The sequence below is a fragment of the Sarcophilus harrisii genome, chromosome 4 (assembly GCF_902635505.1).
Source record: "Sarcophilus harrisii chromosome 4, mSarHar1.11, whole genome shotgun sequence".
In the NCBI taxonomy this organism is placed as follows: domain Eukaryota; kingdom Metazoa; phylum Chordata; class Mammalia; order Dasyuromorphia; family Dasyuridae; genus Sarcophilus; species Sarcophilus harrisii.
Window position 1 is genome coordinate 88,925,943 of NC_045429.1, and position 19,528 is coordinate 88,945,470.

Consider the following 19,528-nt stretch of genomic DNA (forward strand, 5'->3'; position numbering starts at 1 on the left):
AAAGTCTGACAGAATGAAAACACTCTCAAGCTCAAGATATACCAGAAAAAATTTCAAAAAAGGTCATTCTCATTGGGGTGAAGAGGGTGTTCAGCTCTACTCAGAAAGACTCTGGGAAAGCCAGTGAGATCATAAACACAGCAAAGCAGTAACTAAGATCCTCAGTTCTGGCTTAGTAGAGGAGCAGATCAGTGAGGCAGCTTCCAGTCTCAGTTCAGTAGGCAAACACTGGGAAAGCCAGTGAGAGGATCTTAATCACAGCAAAGCAGTACCTAAGATCCTCAGTCCTGGCTTAGTAGAGGAGCAGATCAGTGAGGCAGCTTCCAGTCTCAGTTCAGTAGGCAAACTTTGGAAATAAAGCTGCTTCCCAGGCCATTTCCTGAAAAAAAAGCAGTCAAAGCTAATCCATGCAAACACTAGAAGCCCCTGTGCTCAGAACCAAGGTTTAGAGCTGCACAGGAAATTTGGCATAGAACTATCTTTACTCCAAGAGCAGAGCTCAACTATAAAAGTAAAAAAGAAAAAGAAAAAGAAAAAAAAGAAAAGAAAAATACCAAAAAAAAGGAAAGAAAATGAGTAAGAAACAGAAAAGAACCTTGACCATAAAAAGTTACTATAGTGAGCAGGCAGACCAAAATACAAACTCAGACCAGAACAAAATGTCCACAAGAGAAATCTCAAAGAGTGATATGAATTGGTCTCAAGCCCAAAGATGCTTCTTAGAAGTGCTCATAAAAGACTTTAAAAGGCAAATTTAAAAAAAAGTAAAATAAGAGAGGTAGGAGAAAAAATGAGAAAGGAAATGAGATATATGCAAGAGAGAGTCAACAGCTTAGAAAAGGAAAGAAAAAAAATTGTCAGAAGAAAACAACTCCTTAAAAAGTAGAATTAAGCAAGTAGAAAAAGAGATACTAAAGCTAATTGAAGAAAATCACACGATAAAAACAAGAAGAGAGTAATAAAACAAGAAAGCCTTTGTAAGCCAGCAAGAATCAGAAATAACAAATTAAAAAGAATGAAAAAATGAAAGAAAATGTGAAATGCTTCATTGGAAAAACAGTTGATAGATCCAGAATAAATGATTTTAAAATTATTGGCCTACCTAAAGGCCATGAGCAAAAAAAAAAAAAAGAGCTTGGAGAGGATTCTATAAGAAATCGTTAAGGAAAATTGCCCCCAAACTCTAGAAAGAGAATGAAATACTGATTGAAAAAATCCATCAATCACCTTCTGAAAGAGACCTCATGAGGAAAATCCCAAGGAACATTGTTGTAAAATTCCAAAACTACAATCTCAAGAAAAAAATACTGCAAGCTACTGGACAAAAACAATTCAAAAATCAATGAGCAATGAATTACGTATTCAACTTAAAAAATCTAGAAAAAGAACAAATTAAAAACCCCCAATTAAATACCAAACTAAAAACTCTAAAACTCAAGAGAGGGATCATTAAAAAAGAAACTAAGTAAATCATTAAATTAATTAATAAAACTAAAAATTGTTTTCATGAAAAGAAAAGAACAAAATAAACCTTTGCTTAATTTGATGAGAAAAAGGAAAGAAAAAAAATACCAAATCAAACCAAACCAAACCAAATCAAAAACCATATTTGGGCTTTCCTTCCCTTTAGTTAGATTTTTAAAAGAAAAATTCTTACCTATGACAATTATCAGTTGTGAAATCTGGGACAAGTCACTTACAATTCTCAGTGGTCTAGTCAATTTATTAATGTTTTAAGTCACAGAGAATGCAACTTTTCTCCCTCGGGAATTCCCTTATGCAATCACAAGTCTGGTACCTATCCTTGCCCCTATTTATCAATACATTTTTATATTACTGAGACGTCAAGTGTATTTTATTAAGTGTATTCTATTAGTGTATTTTATTAAGCTATTGTCACAATTTCATGCATTTGATGTTAAAACTCCATTCATATCTCTAAACTTGTCTGTGCCTATAAAATTTTCATTTCAATTAGTGACTTCTCAAGTAGAGGATATAATACAGAAAAACTACAATGAAAATCTACAGGTTTACCAGATCAGAAATTATCATTAAATAAGTAAGTTTTTTACAAAGTTAGATTCATTAATTTTAAATGGATCCATCTAACCTACTTAACCAAGATGGGCACCAATAGAACATTTTATTCAAAACAAAATGCAAAGTTATTTTGCCATAGATTTCTTACTAATTGAAATAACATGATTTTTCAAGTGTATGTCTTTTGTGCTTATAATTTAACATGCTAAATGACACCATAGACACTTTAATTGTATAGAACTTTGCTCATTTGCAAGATTTCAGTGAGTGCTAATTTTCCAGCCCTTATGCTTTATTTGTTCCCAAACTATTATCAAGATTTTCATTACAGTTCAACCCTAAATTCCTGGTCTCTGACTGGAAAATTTATAATCTTTGCAAATCAACAAATATTTAAAATCACTTTTCATGACTATAAGACAGGAATTTTATTTTGGGCTTTATATTATAATGTCTTTTGAAAGACTCAGTCTTGCATATGAAATAAACTTACTGCCTTTAGAATATGACTTTACTCCCTACGGAGGTATCTACATAATGGTAAAAAAAATCTTTAAGAAATAGAAGTACTAAAATACCCAAATCATTTCTTAAAGAATATGTTAAACATACTAAAAAGCTTGATGTTTGACTTTATGAAGCAAAGCACTTGGACAAGTGCTTAGTTTTAAGTGTTCCTAGATGCAGTGAATCTTCTAACAGTAAAAAATAGGATATACTAAAAAAAAAACTTGAATTAAGAAACTGAGAGATGCATTCTATTTAGTTTTATATTATTCATCCTTGGCACTAAAAATTCAAATGCTAAGTATTCTCTTGACAATGCCTTCCAGAACTAATTTTTGACAGCCCTGGCACTGTAATCAATATCTCACCATGTGAACCTTTTCAGTTCCTTCTCTTTTTACCACAGGAGCTTTTCCAAATCTAATTTTTTCACATTCCTCAAAATTCCACCCCCACTCCTGTCTTGTTCATTCTTAGAATAGTCTTACTCTGAGCATTCTCAAAAGGTAATTGTGGATTCTTCTTCATAAGAAGACCAAGACTTTCTAACGTAAGATCTCTGTGTTTCAAAATATCTTTGTATCTTCACCCACCTTCTCTACAAAGATCCCAAAGAGGAGATTTAGCTCAAAGATTCACTCTACAAAAACCTCAACCTTAACCACCTTAGTCTAGACCTCATTCTATCTTTTCTAAACTATTATAATATCCACTAAGTTGTTTTTCCTGTTTTTAGTCTCTTTCTTCTCCAATTCATTTTCCATATAGTGGCCAAAGTGATGTACTAAATAGAAAGCTAACCATGTCACTACTCTGTTCAAAAAGCTTCCAATGGCTATGTCCAAAGGGCTATAAAACTGTGCATACCCTTTGATCCAGCAATGCCACTACTGGTCTGTAATCCCAAAAAGATCATAAAAGAAGGAAAAGGACCTGCATAAGCAAAAATTTTTGTAGCAGCTCTTTTTGTGGTGACAACAAATTGGAAATTGAGTGAATGCTGATCAATTGGAGAAGGTTTGATAAGTTATGATATATGAATGTAATGGAATATTCTAATGGAATATTTCTAAAAGAAATGATTAACAAGCTTATTATAGAAAAAACTTGGAAAGACTAACATGAACTGATACTGAATGAAGTGAACAGAGCTAGGAAAATATTATATACAGTAACAGCAAGATTTTTGTGATGATCAACTATGATAGACATCTTTTCCCAACAATACAATTATCCAAGACAATTCCAATAACTTTGAATGGAAAATGCCATCTATATCCAGAGAAAGAATGATGGAGAATGAATGTGGTTCAAAGCATAGTACTTTCACCTTTTTGTTGTTTGTTGTTTTTTACTTGTGGTTTTTCCCTTTTATTGTGAATTTTATTTCCCAACATGACCCATATAAAAATGGGTTAAAAATTGATTGTACATATATAATCTATATCAATTTGCTTGCAGTCATGGGGAAAGGGATTTAAGGGAGGGAGGAAGAAAAAGAAATTGGAACTCAAAATCTTGCCAAAATGATTGCTGAAAACCATCTTTACTTGTAAATAAAAAATGTATATAACATTAAAATAGAAAAAATTAAAACCTCCAATTGTTTCTTGTGGTTTTTACATTAAAGTATAAGCTTCTTCTTTTTTTTTTTTTTTTTTTTTTTTTTTTTTTTTTTTTTTTTTTTTTTTTTTTTTTTTTTTTGCTGACTTGCACAGAGTTACATGGCTAGGAAGTGTTAGTGTCTCAGATCAGATTTGATTTGAACTCAGGTCCTCCTAACTTCAAGGCTGGTGTTCTATCCACTGTGCCACCTAGCTGCCCCTAAGTTTCTCTATTTGATCTTTAAAGTGTTATGCCACAGTTCTCTTTTATTGTCCTGACTCAGTTTCCCTAATTATCCCTACCCAGTCCTGCCTCGGTTTCCCTAATTGTTCTGCTCAACCATCCCTCCCTCCTAATCATGATGATCCAGATAAGAAGAAAGACCTTCTATCTTAGGCATCATCAGAATGTTGAGTGTCTCTCCCCACTCTGTAATCCCAATTATCAGATATCCCTCATGCCTCCCCTCACCCTGTCAGAACGGGATTGTCAGAGTCCCGTTCCCGCTCTCAGCATCCTGACTCCACCCGTGCCTCACTCTACCCCTGAGTTTGAGCCATGTTTCTATAGGTCATTGAGAACTCACATTGTTTGCTGGATTCTTGGAGATGATAGTCTCATTCAGCCCTGGAACCAAACCATAGATCATCTTTATTATGGAATTTAACATGAGGTAAGAATGGAACTCTGGAGACAGGGGACTTTCATGCCACCAGTGACACTGACCAGCTTGAACTTTGACAAATTATTAAATCTCTCTTGGCTTCAGTTTCCTCATCTGGCTAATGAAATATGACTTTCTAGCTTTAGGTTTATGATCCTATTGAAGAGGGAAGGAAACTGTTCCCTTTACTGAAGTTGTGTTCCCTTTAAGATTATCACTAAACTGTGTTGTGTCCCCTTTCTGATCTCCAAGATCAGGATCTTCCAGGCTCCAAGGAATCTAGAGAAGGCCCATCTTCCCAGGATAAGAGAACTAATACTATTCAAGGGCAAATCAACTCCCATAGAAATCCTGATCTAATCAGCTCAGGCTATCCTAGCCCCTCACCAGGATGCCCATATAGCAGGCTTCCTTTGGCTCAGCTCCTTGCAGAAGGCACAAGCAATTTGCTAGGACTCTGCCCACTGATTCTCAGCGTAAAATTCCATTTCCCAATTTTTGTGACTCTGACACCATAGAAGTCAATCTCTTAACAAACTTTTTTCTATTCAACAATAAACTTTCATTTTGTAATTAATAAATTCAGGAATAAGTGAATTCTTTCACTTTAAACCTATAGCCAATTTAAAGGGGATTTTAACAACTCTCTCATTGCCATGAATCTCATCACTACCAGAAATTGAGGGGATTCAAACCTCATCACTATGACCCCTCTATCTTAAAACACTATTCTTCTCATGGTTCTGTGACACTATATCACTTGACTCTCTATTACTCCTGTTTTCTAAATTTCAGCAAAGTCCTTGGTCTTCTGGTTTTTTTTTCTATATACTTTCCTCTTGAAAGTCCCAATTTTTATATCAACTGAAGACAATTAGTATGTGCCTTAAAATATTAAGGAATTTTAGATTACTTCCAATTTACTGTATATGTCTTAAATATGCACAGTTGTTTGCATGTTGCCTCTTCCATTGAAGTGTGAGCTAATTATTTCAAAGCACTTAGTACAGTATTTCTCATTTGGCAAATATTTAATAAATGCTTGTTAACTGAGTGATAGTAGAGGTAAAAGAGTTGGAAGGCTTCTCAGTTTTTGGTATATCAGAAAGAATGAAATGGTTTTTGAAAAATAAGAATCATTGAAATTTACAGATTGTCAAAGTTGGAAAACGTTTCAGTTATCATTTCATCCAATCCATACCTGAAGGATATGTTTTTTTAAAAAAAAAAAGCATGCAAATTGGTCAACTGACCTTTGCTTCAATCAAGACTTTAGGCAGGAAACCAATGATCCCCCATAGACAATCTAGTCCATTTTGACAACTCTATAGGATCTTATATGTGCTTAAGAGATCCTTAAGGCCCTATATAAATGTTAATTATTACTATTATTGGGAAGATTTTTTAAAAGGCCCTACAACATGCCTGAACATGTCTCTCTGCCACTGCTACCTAATGACCAAAGTCATTTCCTCCAGGGACAAGTAAAACAAGTCTAATTGCTTTTCTGCTTGACAGCCCTGCCTATTTCAAAAGACAGCTATCTTGACATTTCTTGGAGACATAGTGATTCAGGGAGAAAACAAAAAGAAAGAAAAACTTAACAAGCCAATAAAGAATCCAAATGTGTTGGAGGATTGTGGGGTGTGAAACATTAAGAGGAAAATGAAAAGGACAAATGAATGAACCATTGTTGGAATTTGTTATATTTGAGGCTTCTCCTATTAGGGACTTTAAACTAAAAATGGATGATGAAAGAAACTAAACATGTATAATTGCTTAGAAAGACAAGTTGGAGAATGGCAAGTTCAACATAAGAAGAGGAATACTGGTAGAAAGGATCCAATAATTCTCAGGAGCAACACACGATAAAATGGGTTGGAATAATATTCATGGTTTTATGAGCCTATACTCAAATATGTAGAGTATGGGAATAAACAAGGTAAAATAGACATCCATCATAATAAAAAAACAAAGCCCTACCTTATAGGTATCATTAATACTTGAGTAAATCTGATTCATTATTTGAATATCACAATAGAAAAGGAATGTCTTATTCTAATGGAAAAGAAGATGAAAACAACTAGAGCATCATAGTCTATTTAAAAGATTTATTATTTATTATTATTATTATTTATTAGGCACCTATTATGTGCCAGGTATTATGCTAACAGTTATATATGAAAAGGAGAAAAGAGAATGTCTTTGAGTAAAGATTAACAGAGCAAATAAAAGAAGTTAAATCTTTGAAAGAATATATTATAACAAAAGAACAGCTATTTGGTATAATGTATAGAGAACTGGACTTGGAATCAGGAAAAATTAACTTCATGAGTTCAAATCCAGCTTCAGACACTTACTATCTGTAATACCCCAGGTAAGTCACTTAATCCTATTTGTCCCTGTTCCTCCTCTATAAAAATGAGCTGGTGAAGGAAATGGCAAACCACTCCAGTGTCTTTGCCAAGAAAATCTCTCAATATCACAGAGTTGGACATAACTGAAATGATGAAATGACAATTGTAACATCAGATCAAAAAATGAGAAATGGATGATGGGTTTTAGATGCTAATTATAGAGATGGCATAGAATCAAGATATGACTGGGGACTAAGTATCTACTGAAGGTATTTCTCACTCAACTTAAAGCAAAGCCATTAATAACAAATAAATGAGATCTTACCTGAAAGATTTAGTTACAGAAGTAGAAATGATATGAATTATAAGAGGAAGTAATTATGCCATCATTGAATTCATGATACATAATGATGAAGACACTTGGCATCATCTGAAATCAGCCCCACATTTAGAGAAAGGAAATTTCAGTGTTCAGAAAATGAGTATAGGTTGCATTCTCTAGACTACATGACTACAAAACAAGTCAGGTCAATAAAAGAATGGCATGTTCTCAAGAATGGCATGTCATGTCAAGTTGACATGACACATCACATTATTTCAAAGGGATGATTTTGGTAGTACAGGAATTTTGCTGATCAGCTCTGATTTTAAAGAGTAAATGAAGATAAATAACAAAAAACTGGCAAAATTTTAGTAGAATGTAAGATCCTTGAGGGCAAGAACTATTACAAAAATTTTCTCTTTATCTACCAGTCCCTATTATAGTTCCTTGCACTTGTAATTAATTCTAGCTGACTATCTGATAGGAACTTAATAAATGATCATAGAAATTCTTTTGTTTAAATTACATTGTCCTAAAATAATGGCAAGAAGGCAAAACCCAAACTGATGAATCCTGCAATAACAATTAAGAAAATCAAATTTTATATTGCTTCTTTTTCTCATAAAGGAAAAAGAACTTCACTGATTGGAAATAGCTAATAGAAAATTGAAACACATATAATAAAAGAAGATAGTAAGAAAGCACCTAATTGTCCTCAATGAACAAAACTCACTACCTCATTTGCAGGAGAATGACACCCTTAGAAATGTAATTATTGAACTGATATCAAGAATCTTTTATAAACAGATTCATTCTAACTTGGGTGATGGAGATTTAGTTTTATTTAGTAAAATTCTAGAATGCCTTATTAAAAAATAGAGTTTGCTAATAGTTTTTAGGGGGAAAATCATTGTCTCTAAAGTTACTGCCTCTGTGATCTTGGGGAAATTGCTGACCCTAGAGTCAAAAACCTGGGGTTAAATCTTCTTTTGTGCATACTACCTTTGTGACTTTGAGCAAATCACTTACCTTTCAGCAACTTGAGAAGTCATATGTATAAAATCAGAAGTGGGCTGCTAAAATTCTTTTCATCTCTGTATTTATGATTCTATGATTCTAAATGGTAACTACTAGTCAGAATAAGTGATTTAAAATAAAGTATACTTAATTAAATTTAATTTAGCTTTTTGACAGGATTCTTAACCAAGTAGTTCTGAAAAATACTGAGAATATAGTATTCTTTCTCCCCAGAAGTAAGGCAATATTAAGTGACAGGCATTGCTGAGATGAGAGTTTTATGACAGCATGCTTAGCTGCCCTCAAAAATGATTATTCTAAGTCACAAAATGCTCATCAATGCACAAATAGTGAGGCAAGAAAGGGGTTCCTAATGAAGGATCCCAAGGCTTTATCTCTAGTCTTTTAGTATATGAAAATTACCAGTGATTTGCATGAATATATAAAGGGCATACTTATCAAATCTGTGAATAACAAACAAATTTAGATAACTGTTAGACAACTAAATTCGGACACAAAAACATTTCTTCAGGCTAGACTAAGTTGTATTCAATCCATATCTATCACTCAATCATAATTCAGGTAGCGATTATCTATTGGTATTGAGGCATTTATTTTTATTTCTTCAATGAGTTTAGCACCCAGCTCACAATTTTTCTCCCCTCTTCCAATTCCTGATCTCATATTATAGGACTTCAATGTAAATATGAATACTCTTTCTTACATTCTACTTCCTCAGCTTATTCAGTTCCTGGGATTTACTCGGTTCTCCTCCCCTCACTTCAGCTACAGAGTGAGATGGTCATATCTTTGATTTTGCCATCACCCACATATGAGCGACTTCCATGTTCATGAACTGTGAAATAAACTCAATCTGATCAAAATTTCTAATCATTCGCTCTCTGCCTTTTAAACTCCAAAGCATCTTTGCCCTTACTATAATCTCCAATCCTTTAATCCCTTATATCTTTCCCAAACCATAATTTTTACAGTCAATATTTTCCTTCCTTCCTTCCCCATTTTAACTCTTTTGAGAATAAATACCATTATACACTATTCCATTTCTGGTCATGTGCCCTACCAGTCATTTTGCCCTGCCAAGCACAAATTTTAGATTACTCCCAGCATCTGCTCTCTTCAGTCTTGGTTACTAAGTGAAGATGAAGGAAATCACAAAACATGCTGACTGGGTCTGCTACAGATTTATTTTTAATCTTAACTGAGCCCTCACTACATAAAGGCAATTCTTTTACAAATTTTTGTTGATTCAATATCCCATTCACCGAAATAGCTTTTCAAAAAATTTTCTTCTTTTCTTTAGCTTCCTATAGCTCACTTTCCCCGGTTTTTTTTTCCCCATAAGAACATGCCTCATATTTGCCTTAAAAACTGTGGTCATGGGGCAGTTAGTTGGTGTAGTAGATAGAGCACCAGCCCTGAAATCAAGAGGACCTGAGTTCAAATCTAACATCAGACATTTACTACTTCCTAGCTGTGTTACCCTGGGCAAGTCATTTAACCCCAATTACCTCAGGAGGGAAAAAAACCACTTGTCATTCATTGAGCTCTCCTCCTTACCTGTTCTTTCTTATTTTATATGATGCAGGTACCTTTAACAATTATCTTTTTCAGTCCTTTTTCTATGAAGAGCTTACCCTTCTCCTTACCAAGGCAACCATGTACAAGTATTCCTATTTTAACTCATCTCTTTCAGAAGATTGCTTGTTTCTTTCACTTTTCTTCAATTTCTCCTTGTCTTTGACAAATACAGCTGATGAAAATGTCCGTGTTTCCTCCATACTAAAAAAAAAAAAAAAAAATCCTGCACTTGATCTCCTCTCCCCCTTTTATGGCCAAAAGGTCATCTACAATCCATATATATTATCCTCTTAATTCTCTGTAACCTAGCTTTTTTATTTTATTATTCAACTGAAACTGCTTTCTCTGAAGTTGCCAATGATCTCTTAATTAACAAATCCACTGGCTCTTTTTTTCAATCCTCATCCTTCTTGATCTTTCTGTAGCCTCTTCTCCTTGAGGAGGTTTTTAGGACACTACTATGTCCCAGTTCTTATTTATAAGTCTCCTTTTCTGAATCTTAATCCAGGGTCATAGCTGCTACACATAAGTGTCCACTCCTGGGACTAGGTCTCTTCTTATTCTATACTATTTTATTTGGTGATATCATTAGCTCCCATGATTCAATTATCATCTTTGCTAATGACTCAAATCTACTGATCCAGCTCTAAATTCTCTTATGCTTCCCAGTCTCATATTTCATCTCACCTATTAGGCACTTCAAACTAGATGTCATATATATATATATATATATATATATATATATATACATACATGTATATGTATATATATATATATATATATATATACATATACATGTATGTATGTATGTATGTATATATGTGTATTAAACTCAACAGATCCAAAACTATATATATTATATTGTTCTTATATCAAAGGCTGCCCACTATCCTTCTAGTCACCCAGGATCAAGACCTACATGTCATCCTTACTTTTTACTCTTTCATCTGTACAACCCCATTTCCAACATGTTGCTATGTCCTTTTGATTTGTATCCTCATACCATTTCTTATATATATCATCTTCTTTTCACTGATAATTTTATAACCCTGATGTAGGGTCTCATCTTGTCACATCTAAACTATTAGAACAGCTTGTTTCTTGGTCTCCCTGACAAGTTTCTCTACTTCAGTCCATCCCCACTCAGCTGACAAAATTATCATCTTTAAATACAAATATGACCATAGCACCTTTTCCCAATAAACTCTAATAAGTCCCTATCAACTACATGATCAAATATAAAATCCTATATTGGACATTTAAAACCCTTTGTTACCTAGCTCACTACTAACTTTTTAGTCTTCTTACATCTTACCCATGCTCATGTATTCTAACATTCAATTACAGTGGGCCTCCTTGTGGTTCCAACAATGACAAGACAATATCAATTCTGTATGTTTTCACTGATTATCCTCCATGACTAGAAATATCTCCTTTCTTTCTCTCCTGGCTTTCCTGGCTTCCTTAAATTCTCAGATAAAAATCTTACCTTCTATAAAAAAGACTTTTTTTACCCCTCTTAATGCTCATGACTTTCCTTTGTTGGTTAATACTCATTTATCCTGTATATTACTTTTTTTGTTCATAATTATATTCATGTTGTTTCCCCTCATTTAGTCTATGAGTTCCTTGAAATCAGGACTGCCTTTTCCCTTTCTTTGCATCCCCATATTTATCACAGTGTATAGCACAAAGTACTCATTTATTAAATCTTGTTAAATGACTGTATGGTGGAACAAAGCTAATAGCACAAAATTTATTAGGATTTAAAATAAAGTCTCACATCAGGGTTCAAAAGTTCAATTTCATAAGGAGATGATGAGGGAGATGTTCCTAGGCATCAGTTCAGTGAAAAAGACATTTTAATGTGATGAAAATTAAATGTGAATCAACAATGTGACTTGGTGAAAAAAGTTAATATGATATTTGGCTGTGTTAATGGAAACATAGTGTACAAAATGAGAAAAGTTATTATACTATTCATATGTAAATGAGGCAGCTGGAGCAAGGGGAGAACTAGGAAAGGTTTTCAACATCCATATCTTCTTATTTTTGTCCTGTCATCTTCAGTCAAAGGCCTTCTAGGCTAGGAGAAGCATGTATGGGAAGTAGTTTTACTGCACAGAAACACTCAATTTTTTTCCCATTTTATGTAATCTCTTCTTAGAAGCAAATATATACATTTACCATAATGTATAGTGATAATATTATAATATTATAACACAAACATGGATTGTTTGAGGGTTGCCTTTATTCAAAAGTACTCTTCTTACAAATATGTTCCTGCCCCCTGGAGTCCCATTTCTATGACTGGAACTGTGTAAAGACATAAATGGTTCTAATATGGAACACTTAGGAACCACTAGGTCGCATAGGAAGATGCAGATTTAGAGTCAGGGCTTTAAAAAAATGTACTTAATATAAATAGATGTTTCCTGCAGGCACTAACAGCAAACATCTACATAATGTCAATTTGACAGCTTCTGCTAATAACGACTTGAAAAGGTCTCTAAATAATTTATGTAATACATTGAAAAACTGACTAGCAGGGGGAAATGGTATAATTATTTCACTGAAATTTGTCATTGTAAATGACTTTACATTGTCATGTAAAGTAATATTATTCAATTGGATTTATTATACAATATTTAATATGAAATCAATCATCAAGAATTTTTACTAATAATTGATTCAGTTATATTCATTTCAACAAGCATGTAAATGCTTATAATTTAAGCATTTTATTATTAATGCTTAAATTAATAAGCATTAATTTATGCTGTCTTAAGGCCATGATTACAAAGACAAAAATTATTCAGCCCCTGCGCTCAAGCAAAACAACATTTATTCAGATAAGTAAAATTAAACATAAAGACTTATTTTGGTAATAGGGAAAACACTAACTAAAAATGGCCTTACAAATGAGGCAACATTAGAGCCCCTAAAGGAAACTAGAAATTCCAACAAAAACAGGTGAGAAGGAAGAATACTCTAGACAAGGAAGAAGGCCATGTAAATCCTTGGAAGCAGATAATGAAATATAAGTCATATAAAGGGAATGACAAGCAAGGCAGTTTGAATGGAACACAGTCAATGTGAAAAGAAATAATGTGCAATCAATCTAGAAAGAGAGGTTGTAAACATATTAGGGAGGACCTTAAAAGTCAAAATTGGGAATTTATTTTTAACCTAAAAGTATTAGGGTATTACTAGGGCTTACAGTTCAAGTGGATAACATAATCAGACCTATGCTTTAGTAATAGTAATTTACTACCTATGTGGAGAATAAGATTGGATGCAGGGAGACCACTTAGAAAGCTATTGTAGTAGCATAGGCAAAAAAAGGAAACAAGGAGATGGATAAAAGAGATGCCCTAGAATAAAAATCAGTGATCCTGGTAATGACTGGATATAGGAGAGTAACGGAGAACAAAGTTACATGTGAGCTTATATACTTGGCAGTAGAAGAATTGTGGCACCCTTGATAGGAACAAGGAAATTATAAAGAAAAGGAAATAAAATTAGTTTTTACAAAAATGTAAAATGATAGGATTGACAATGAAAGGAACCCTAGTCCCAATACCTCATTTTATAAATGAAGTGAAATGCAATAAGTTGATTTGCCTCTGTGTTATAGAGTTAATGCATAACAGAATTTAACCAAAATTCCCCTGACTCCAGATCTAGTGTTTCTTTCTTTGAAGTTGCTTAGGAGTCATCTAGGTGAAACTGTCCAACAACCAGCTGGTGATGTAGAAACAGAGCTTAGAAGAGCCAAGGACTAGTTAAGGAGATTTGGATATTATCAGTTTACAAATAACAGATTAATTCAAGGAAATTGATAAGATCACCAATGCGAAAGGGAAGAAAAAAGAGAAAAAAAGAGAGGAAGAGAAAGAAAGTATGAGATGAGAGGAGAGAGAGAGAGACAGAGACAGAGAGAAAGAGAAAGAGACATAAAGGTAGAGAGATAGAGACAGAGAGAGACAGAGAAAAATAGGACCAGGCATATAAAGCCCAAGTATATAATCATACTCTAGAGGACATGGAGAATGATCTAACAAAGACTGAGAAAGAGTGGTCAAACATAACATATACAAGGAGAATTGGAAAAGAGCATTAATTTATATTGCATAAGCCAACATCTTGCTAATTTAAAAAGAGAATAAGAACTATCATTTAATAGGTGAAAAAGTGTAAACTAATTCCAAAGACCTAAGTGAAGAGATCCAATTCAATTCACTAGAGCAGTGCTAAAGATATACTATTATGAGAACTTTTGCATGGTATATAATGGAATATAATGTTTAAAATAAAAAATACACACCTAGAAAAAATTAATTTTATATTCTATGCACTCAAGAAATTTAAGCTTAACAGGCTTAGCTTATCTGAGATCCTATTAAGAAGTCTAAAATAATTCTTTATGTTTCCAAATTCTGGGTTCAATTAAACTGATTAATGCCTACATGATAATATGGAAATAAACTGAAGGACATGGCTTTAAGGGCTAGCTATTTGATGTATGTGATTCTGGGCAGTCATTTAACTTTTAGGGTTCTAATTTCTTCATCTGTAAAATGAAATGAATAGAGGAGATCAATTCCAACAATAAATCTAATTCTATAATCTTGACACTCAAGAGTGAGATGAAGATATTTTGTGTCTCTTTTCTGGCTAGAATAGAAATGAGGGGCAGTATGGTAAGGTTACCAGAGTATAACTAAAGTTGAACTACAGGGCAGTGGTCAAGAAGTTAAACAAATGAAGATATAAATAAGATTAGCTAAGATCATGCTTGAATTTTTCAAAAAACAGCAACCTACTCTGTGGACAGCAGCTACAATGATGGAAACAGCAGTGAAGCAGAGCCCTTGAAGTGTAGATAGGTTAATCATATATTGGCTCAAGGTTCTTCAAGATCTTTGGTTCTTGCAGGTTAATAAGGATTTAGGACATACTTCTGTGAAGCAGTAAAAAAATCTGTGTTTGAAGAGCTAGAGTTCATTTTTACTGAATCTTAAAAGAGTGGGTAAAGATAGCTAGCTTCAACTTTTTCAGACTTCTTATATCTTATATTAACTGAATAGAAGAAAGTACAAAAAACCAGAGATAGGGGTAGAATCAAGGAGGCCCAAGTCCATGCCGTTGCTCTGACTATGAGCTGGTCATTTTAATAAATCTCTCACTGTTCCAGGAACTAAGATATATTTTAGCAAACCCAGAGTTCCCCACAGGAAAAAAAATCAAAGGTCAGACACATACATATCTCCTACAAATAATGAAAAACACATGAGAATAACCACAAAAGTTTATTGTCATGGCATACCTGAAAACTAGAATTAATTTATTTCTTAAAAGATAAACTTTCTGTAAGAAAAATTCCAAATGTCACAAAGTAAGAATAATACTGTACATAATCCATTTCCAAAGAAATCAAACTAGCAATTTGCAAGGGCAAATCAAAAAAAAAAAGGAAAAAAAGTTACCATTTATTTCCTTGTGGTGGAGGATCCAGAAGCACTCGAATTATATATAATAAGCAGCTTAATACTTTCAGAGAAAAATTGAACAAGCGTATTCTTAGACCTTTAACAAAAAAGAAGAGAAAAAAATCAGTTTGTTTCAAATTTAATACTATTCCAAAAGCCTAAAAGAAATGTCAAAAATCCAATTCTGAGTAAAATGCTTATATTGATTGATATTTAGATCCTACACTATCCAAATATTCAGAAACCTTTGTGGAATATCTCTATGAATAAGATGAATTTCAATTACCCAAATGTTTAAAAATGTGAGTCTAACAGAGTACATGAACTATAAATAAAAGTTAAAGTTACCAGACCCAAGGATTTATACAGCATAAAATTCATGTTCATCTTAGGTGCTTAAATATTTCCCTGAATATTTCAGGGGAGATTATGCACATGGTCTTTTAAGACAGAACTCTTTGAGTTGTCTATATGGTAGAAATTCCCATGCTTAATATAATTATAATGCTCATAATTTTGTAATGCATATTGATATAATACTTTAAGATTTATTAAGCAACATACACATATGTATATGTGTATTCTCATATAATCTTCACACAAACTCTTTAAGATAAATGTTATTATTATTTTCTTTACAAAAACAGGGCAAATGACGATGAAAACTTGTCCATTCACCCAGTTAGTAAGAGTCTGAAGCAGAGTTTGAACACAGGACTTAAAATCCTAAGTCTATAATACAAGTCCAGGATGCAATAGTCTATTTAAAATTAGAAGTCCTCTTTTTGATATTGGGAAAATTAGATGTTAAACAAACCCAGTGTTCTATGTTTATTAGTTAATTTCTTACCAGAATCTACTTTTCTCTTTTTTTCCCTCAAAAGCCAAATCTTAAATCTAATCTCTTGAAAATAGATTACTTTGCAAAGATCTCTTAAAAGATCTTACACGTGACACATATGAATAAAAATATTTTGATTTGCTATTGATAACAAAAATACATATACTATTAATACTAAGTGAAAAATGTATGTCTCTGTGTGTGTGTGTGTGTCTCTCTCTCTCTCTCTCTCTCTCTCTCTTTCTCTCTCTCTCCCTCTCTCTCTCTTTTTTCTTCCCTTCCTCTCTCCCTCCCTCCATTCCCTTTCCCCCTTAAATTATGAGAACTATGTCTTAATCTTCTAAAGTGACTTTTAAGAAAGAGCTATCTGGCTAACAATGAAAACTCCATAATAAACAATACATACATAGACATGCATATATGTATGTACGTTTGCATATATAACATATCATTTAACTTTAATAAGGCCAATTGAAAAACAAAGACTAAAGTGACCAGATCTCAAAGAATTCAATGAGGAACTTCACTGAGCCACATAATTTCATCATTGTTGATCTATTATATCCATTCTGTAGTCAGAGAGGAATTAGCATTCAGCATTTCAAGGAATCATTCCCCTGTTTCATACTAGTAAGACTGCATAGTAGCAGCAAACATTCATCTCAAGAGCAACTACAAAGATACAATACATATTGGAACTAGTTGCTCATTGACATAAAGCAAAACTGATTTTGAAGCAATAGCAAATGAAGACACTATCTACAGAAATATCACCACAAGATCTGTATCCCAAAGAAACCATAAGAAAGAGAAAAGACACATATGTACAAAAATACTTATAGCATTTCTTTTTGTGATGGCAAAGAATTAGAAAATGAGAGGATGTTCAGCAGTTGGGGAATAGCTGAATAAATTGTGGCATATGAATGTAATGAAATCCTATTCTATAAGAAATGATGAGAAGGATTTCAGAAAAACCTGGAAAGACTTACATAAACTGATGTTGAATGAAGTGGGCAGAACAAGAGAATAATGGTAACACTGGGAAATGATAAACTATGAGAGATATAGCTTTTCTCAGCAATACATGGATACAAAACAATTCTAAAAGATTTGTGAGGAGAAATGCCATGCACATCCAGAGAAAGAAGTATGAAGTCTAAATGCAGATTGAAGTAAACTATTTTCACTTTTTAAAATTTTTTTCTTTTTCTTTTTCATAACTTTTTCTTTTGTTCTAATCCTTCTTTTATAACAAGATTAATATGGATATATGTTTAAAAGAATTGTACATGTATAGCCTATATTGGATTGTTTGTTTTCTTGGGGGAAGGGAATGGAAAGATGGAAAAAAAATTGGAACTAAATATCCCACAAAAATGAATATTGAAAACTATCTTTACATGTAATTGAAAAAATACTATCTAGTGAAAAAAATTACAGATAATATAGTGCTATACTTAGAATGCTTAACTTTTCAAATGACGAAAACCTGATTTGAAATCTCATTTCAAATATTTATTAGTTATGTGACCCTCAGCAAGTTGTTTAACCTTTTAGTATTCTCATCTGGAAAAGAGATAGTAACAGCAACTATTTCAAAGAGTTGTTAAGAGCACCAACTAAAACAGCATATTAAAGTGACCTTAAACTACTTTATAATAGATGCTTAATATTATATATAGCTTTATATTTACTAATTCATTGATAGATCTATGCCAGATCTCAAGAAGTAAGATGAATTATAATGAAAAGACAACTAGCCTCAGAGTTAAGAAAACATGAGTTCAAATCTTAATTGATAAATCTTAGCTTTGTGATGCTGAGCTGTAATGTCCAAGCTAGCTTTCTGGAGGCTCTCTGGATGGGCCTTGGTTTTAGCAGGAGAGTCACCACGAAGATGGTCAGGGATCAAACCTGGAGTGTGGAGTCTAGAGTTTGTGAGTCTGAGATCTAGCTCAAGCACACACTTATTCTCGTCTCCAGTACTCTCAACCCTTAAATGCCTTAGTATGATCATATTACAAAAGTACACTGAGCATGAGCCAATTGTAGAACCATTACATCCCCATATCACACTAAGTATATGCCAACTACAGTGATTACATCATTATATGTATATGTGAACTAGAGAACCATTATCTCATCAATCACACTGAATAAACACCCAGCTATAAGTATCTTTGCCTCAGGTATACTTTTCCAGACTTCTGGCCCTCTACACTGAGCAAGTCATAAAATTTCTTAGGGTCCTCAGGAAACACTAAAGAATTCAAATTTTGAAATATTTGCTGATCTACATTGGTAAAAGGAATTTTCTCACTGTGATCTCCTGACATTACCAAAACCACAGATCTAAATGTATGTATGCATGCATGAATGCATGGGCAAACACATAATATTAGAACTTACACTCTGAACTTTAATTACTAAAATATTCAATGAACTTTGTATTAAATGACATTTAATGTATAAAACATTTCCAAAGTTTCTGCCTTATACAGACCATTATAATGAAAATCTGGTTGGGTTTTTTTTGCACTTATTGTTAATCCATAGTACAACACCAATAGCAACACACCACTTACTTACATATCATCCTCTACCATTTTTATACCACATTTCTAAATGACTGTGATCCTGGATTTTGATCACTGAATTTCAAATATGATTGAAAATAAGAAAACCCGAAGGATAGAGCAAAAACACTGGCTTTGTAATATAGATTCAAATCTTGACTCTGATGCTTTTCTTGCAGAACCTTTAGGACTCAGTTTTATTATCTGTAAAATCAAGAGATCTTGATGACATTGCATGTCCCTTCTATCCTTAAACATATAATAACTATAATTTTATGATGATATAAAGATCCCAAATACATTTTCAGAACACATAGCCTCAAACTTATGATTCCTTTGAAAGTGTAGAACTTTAGTGAACCTAAAATTTCACAACTGTTGGAAATAACCAAAACTTTAATAATAATAAAATAATCACTGGATGCCTAGACTCTTATAAATAAGCATATTTTCTTTCCCTCCATCTGCTCTTTTATCTTCTTTCTTGTCAAAAAACAAAAGC

The 19,528-nt window shown here is 33.0% G+C and overlaps 1 protein-coding gene across 2 annotated transcripts in view; it reads right to left on the bottom strand.

Annotated features, from left to right (window-relative positions):
• KCNT2 (potassium sodium-activated channel subfamily T member 2) overlaps positions 1 to 19,528 on the bottom strand; it is a 542,167-nt gene that overhangs the window by 351,160 nt on the left and 171,479 nt on the right. For both annotated transcript variants that reach the window (XM_031937081.1, XM_031937080.1), the window contains exon 3: positions 15,604 to 15,703. In XM_031937081.1, coding sequence (XP_031792941.1) covers positions 15,604 to 15,703 — 100 coding nt within the window. The remainder of the gene's footprint in view (positions 1 to 15,603; positions 15,704 to 19,528) is intronic.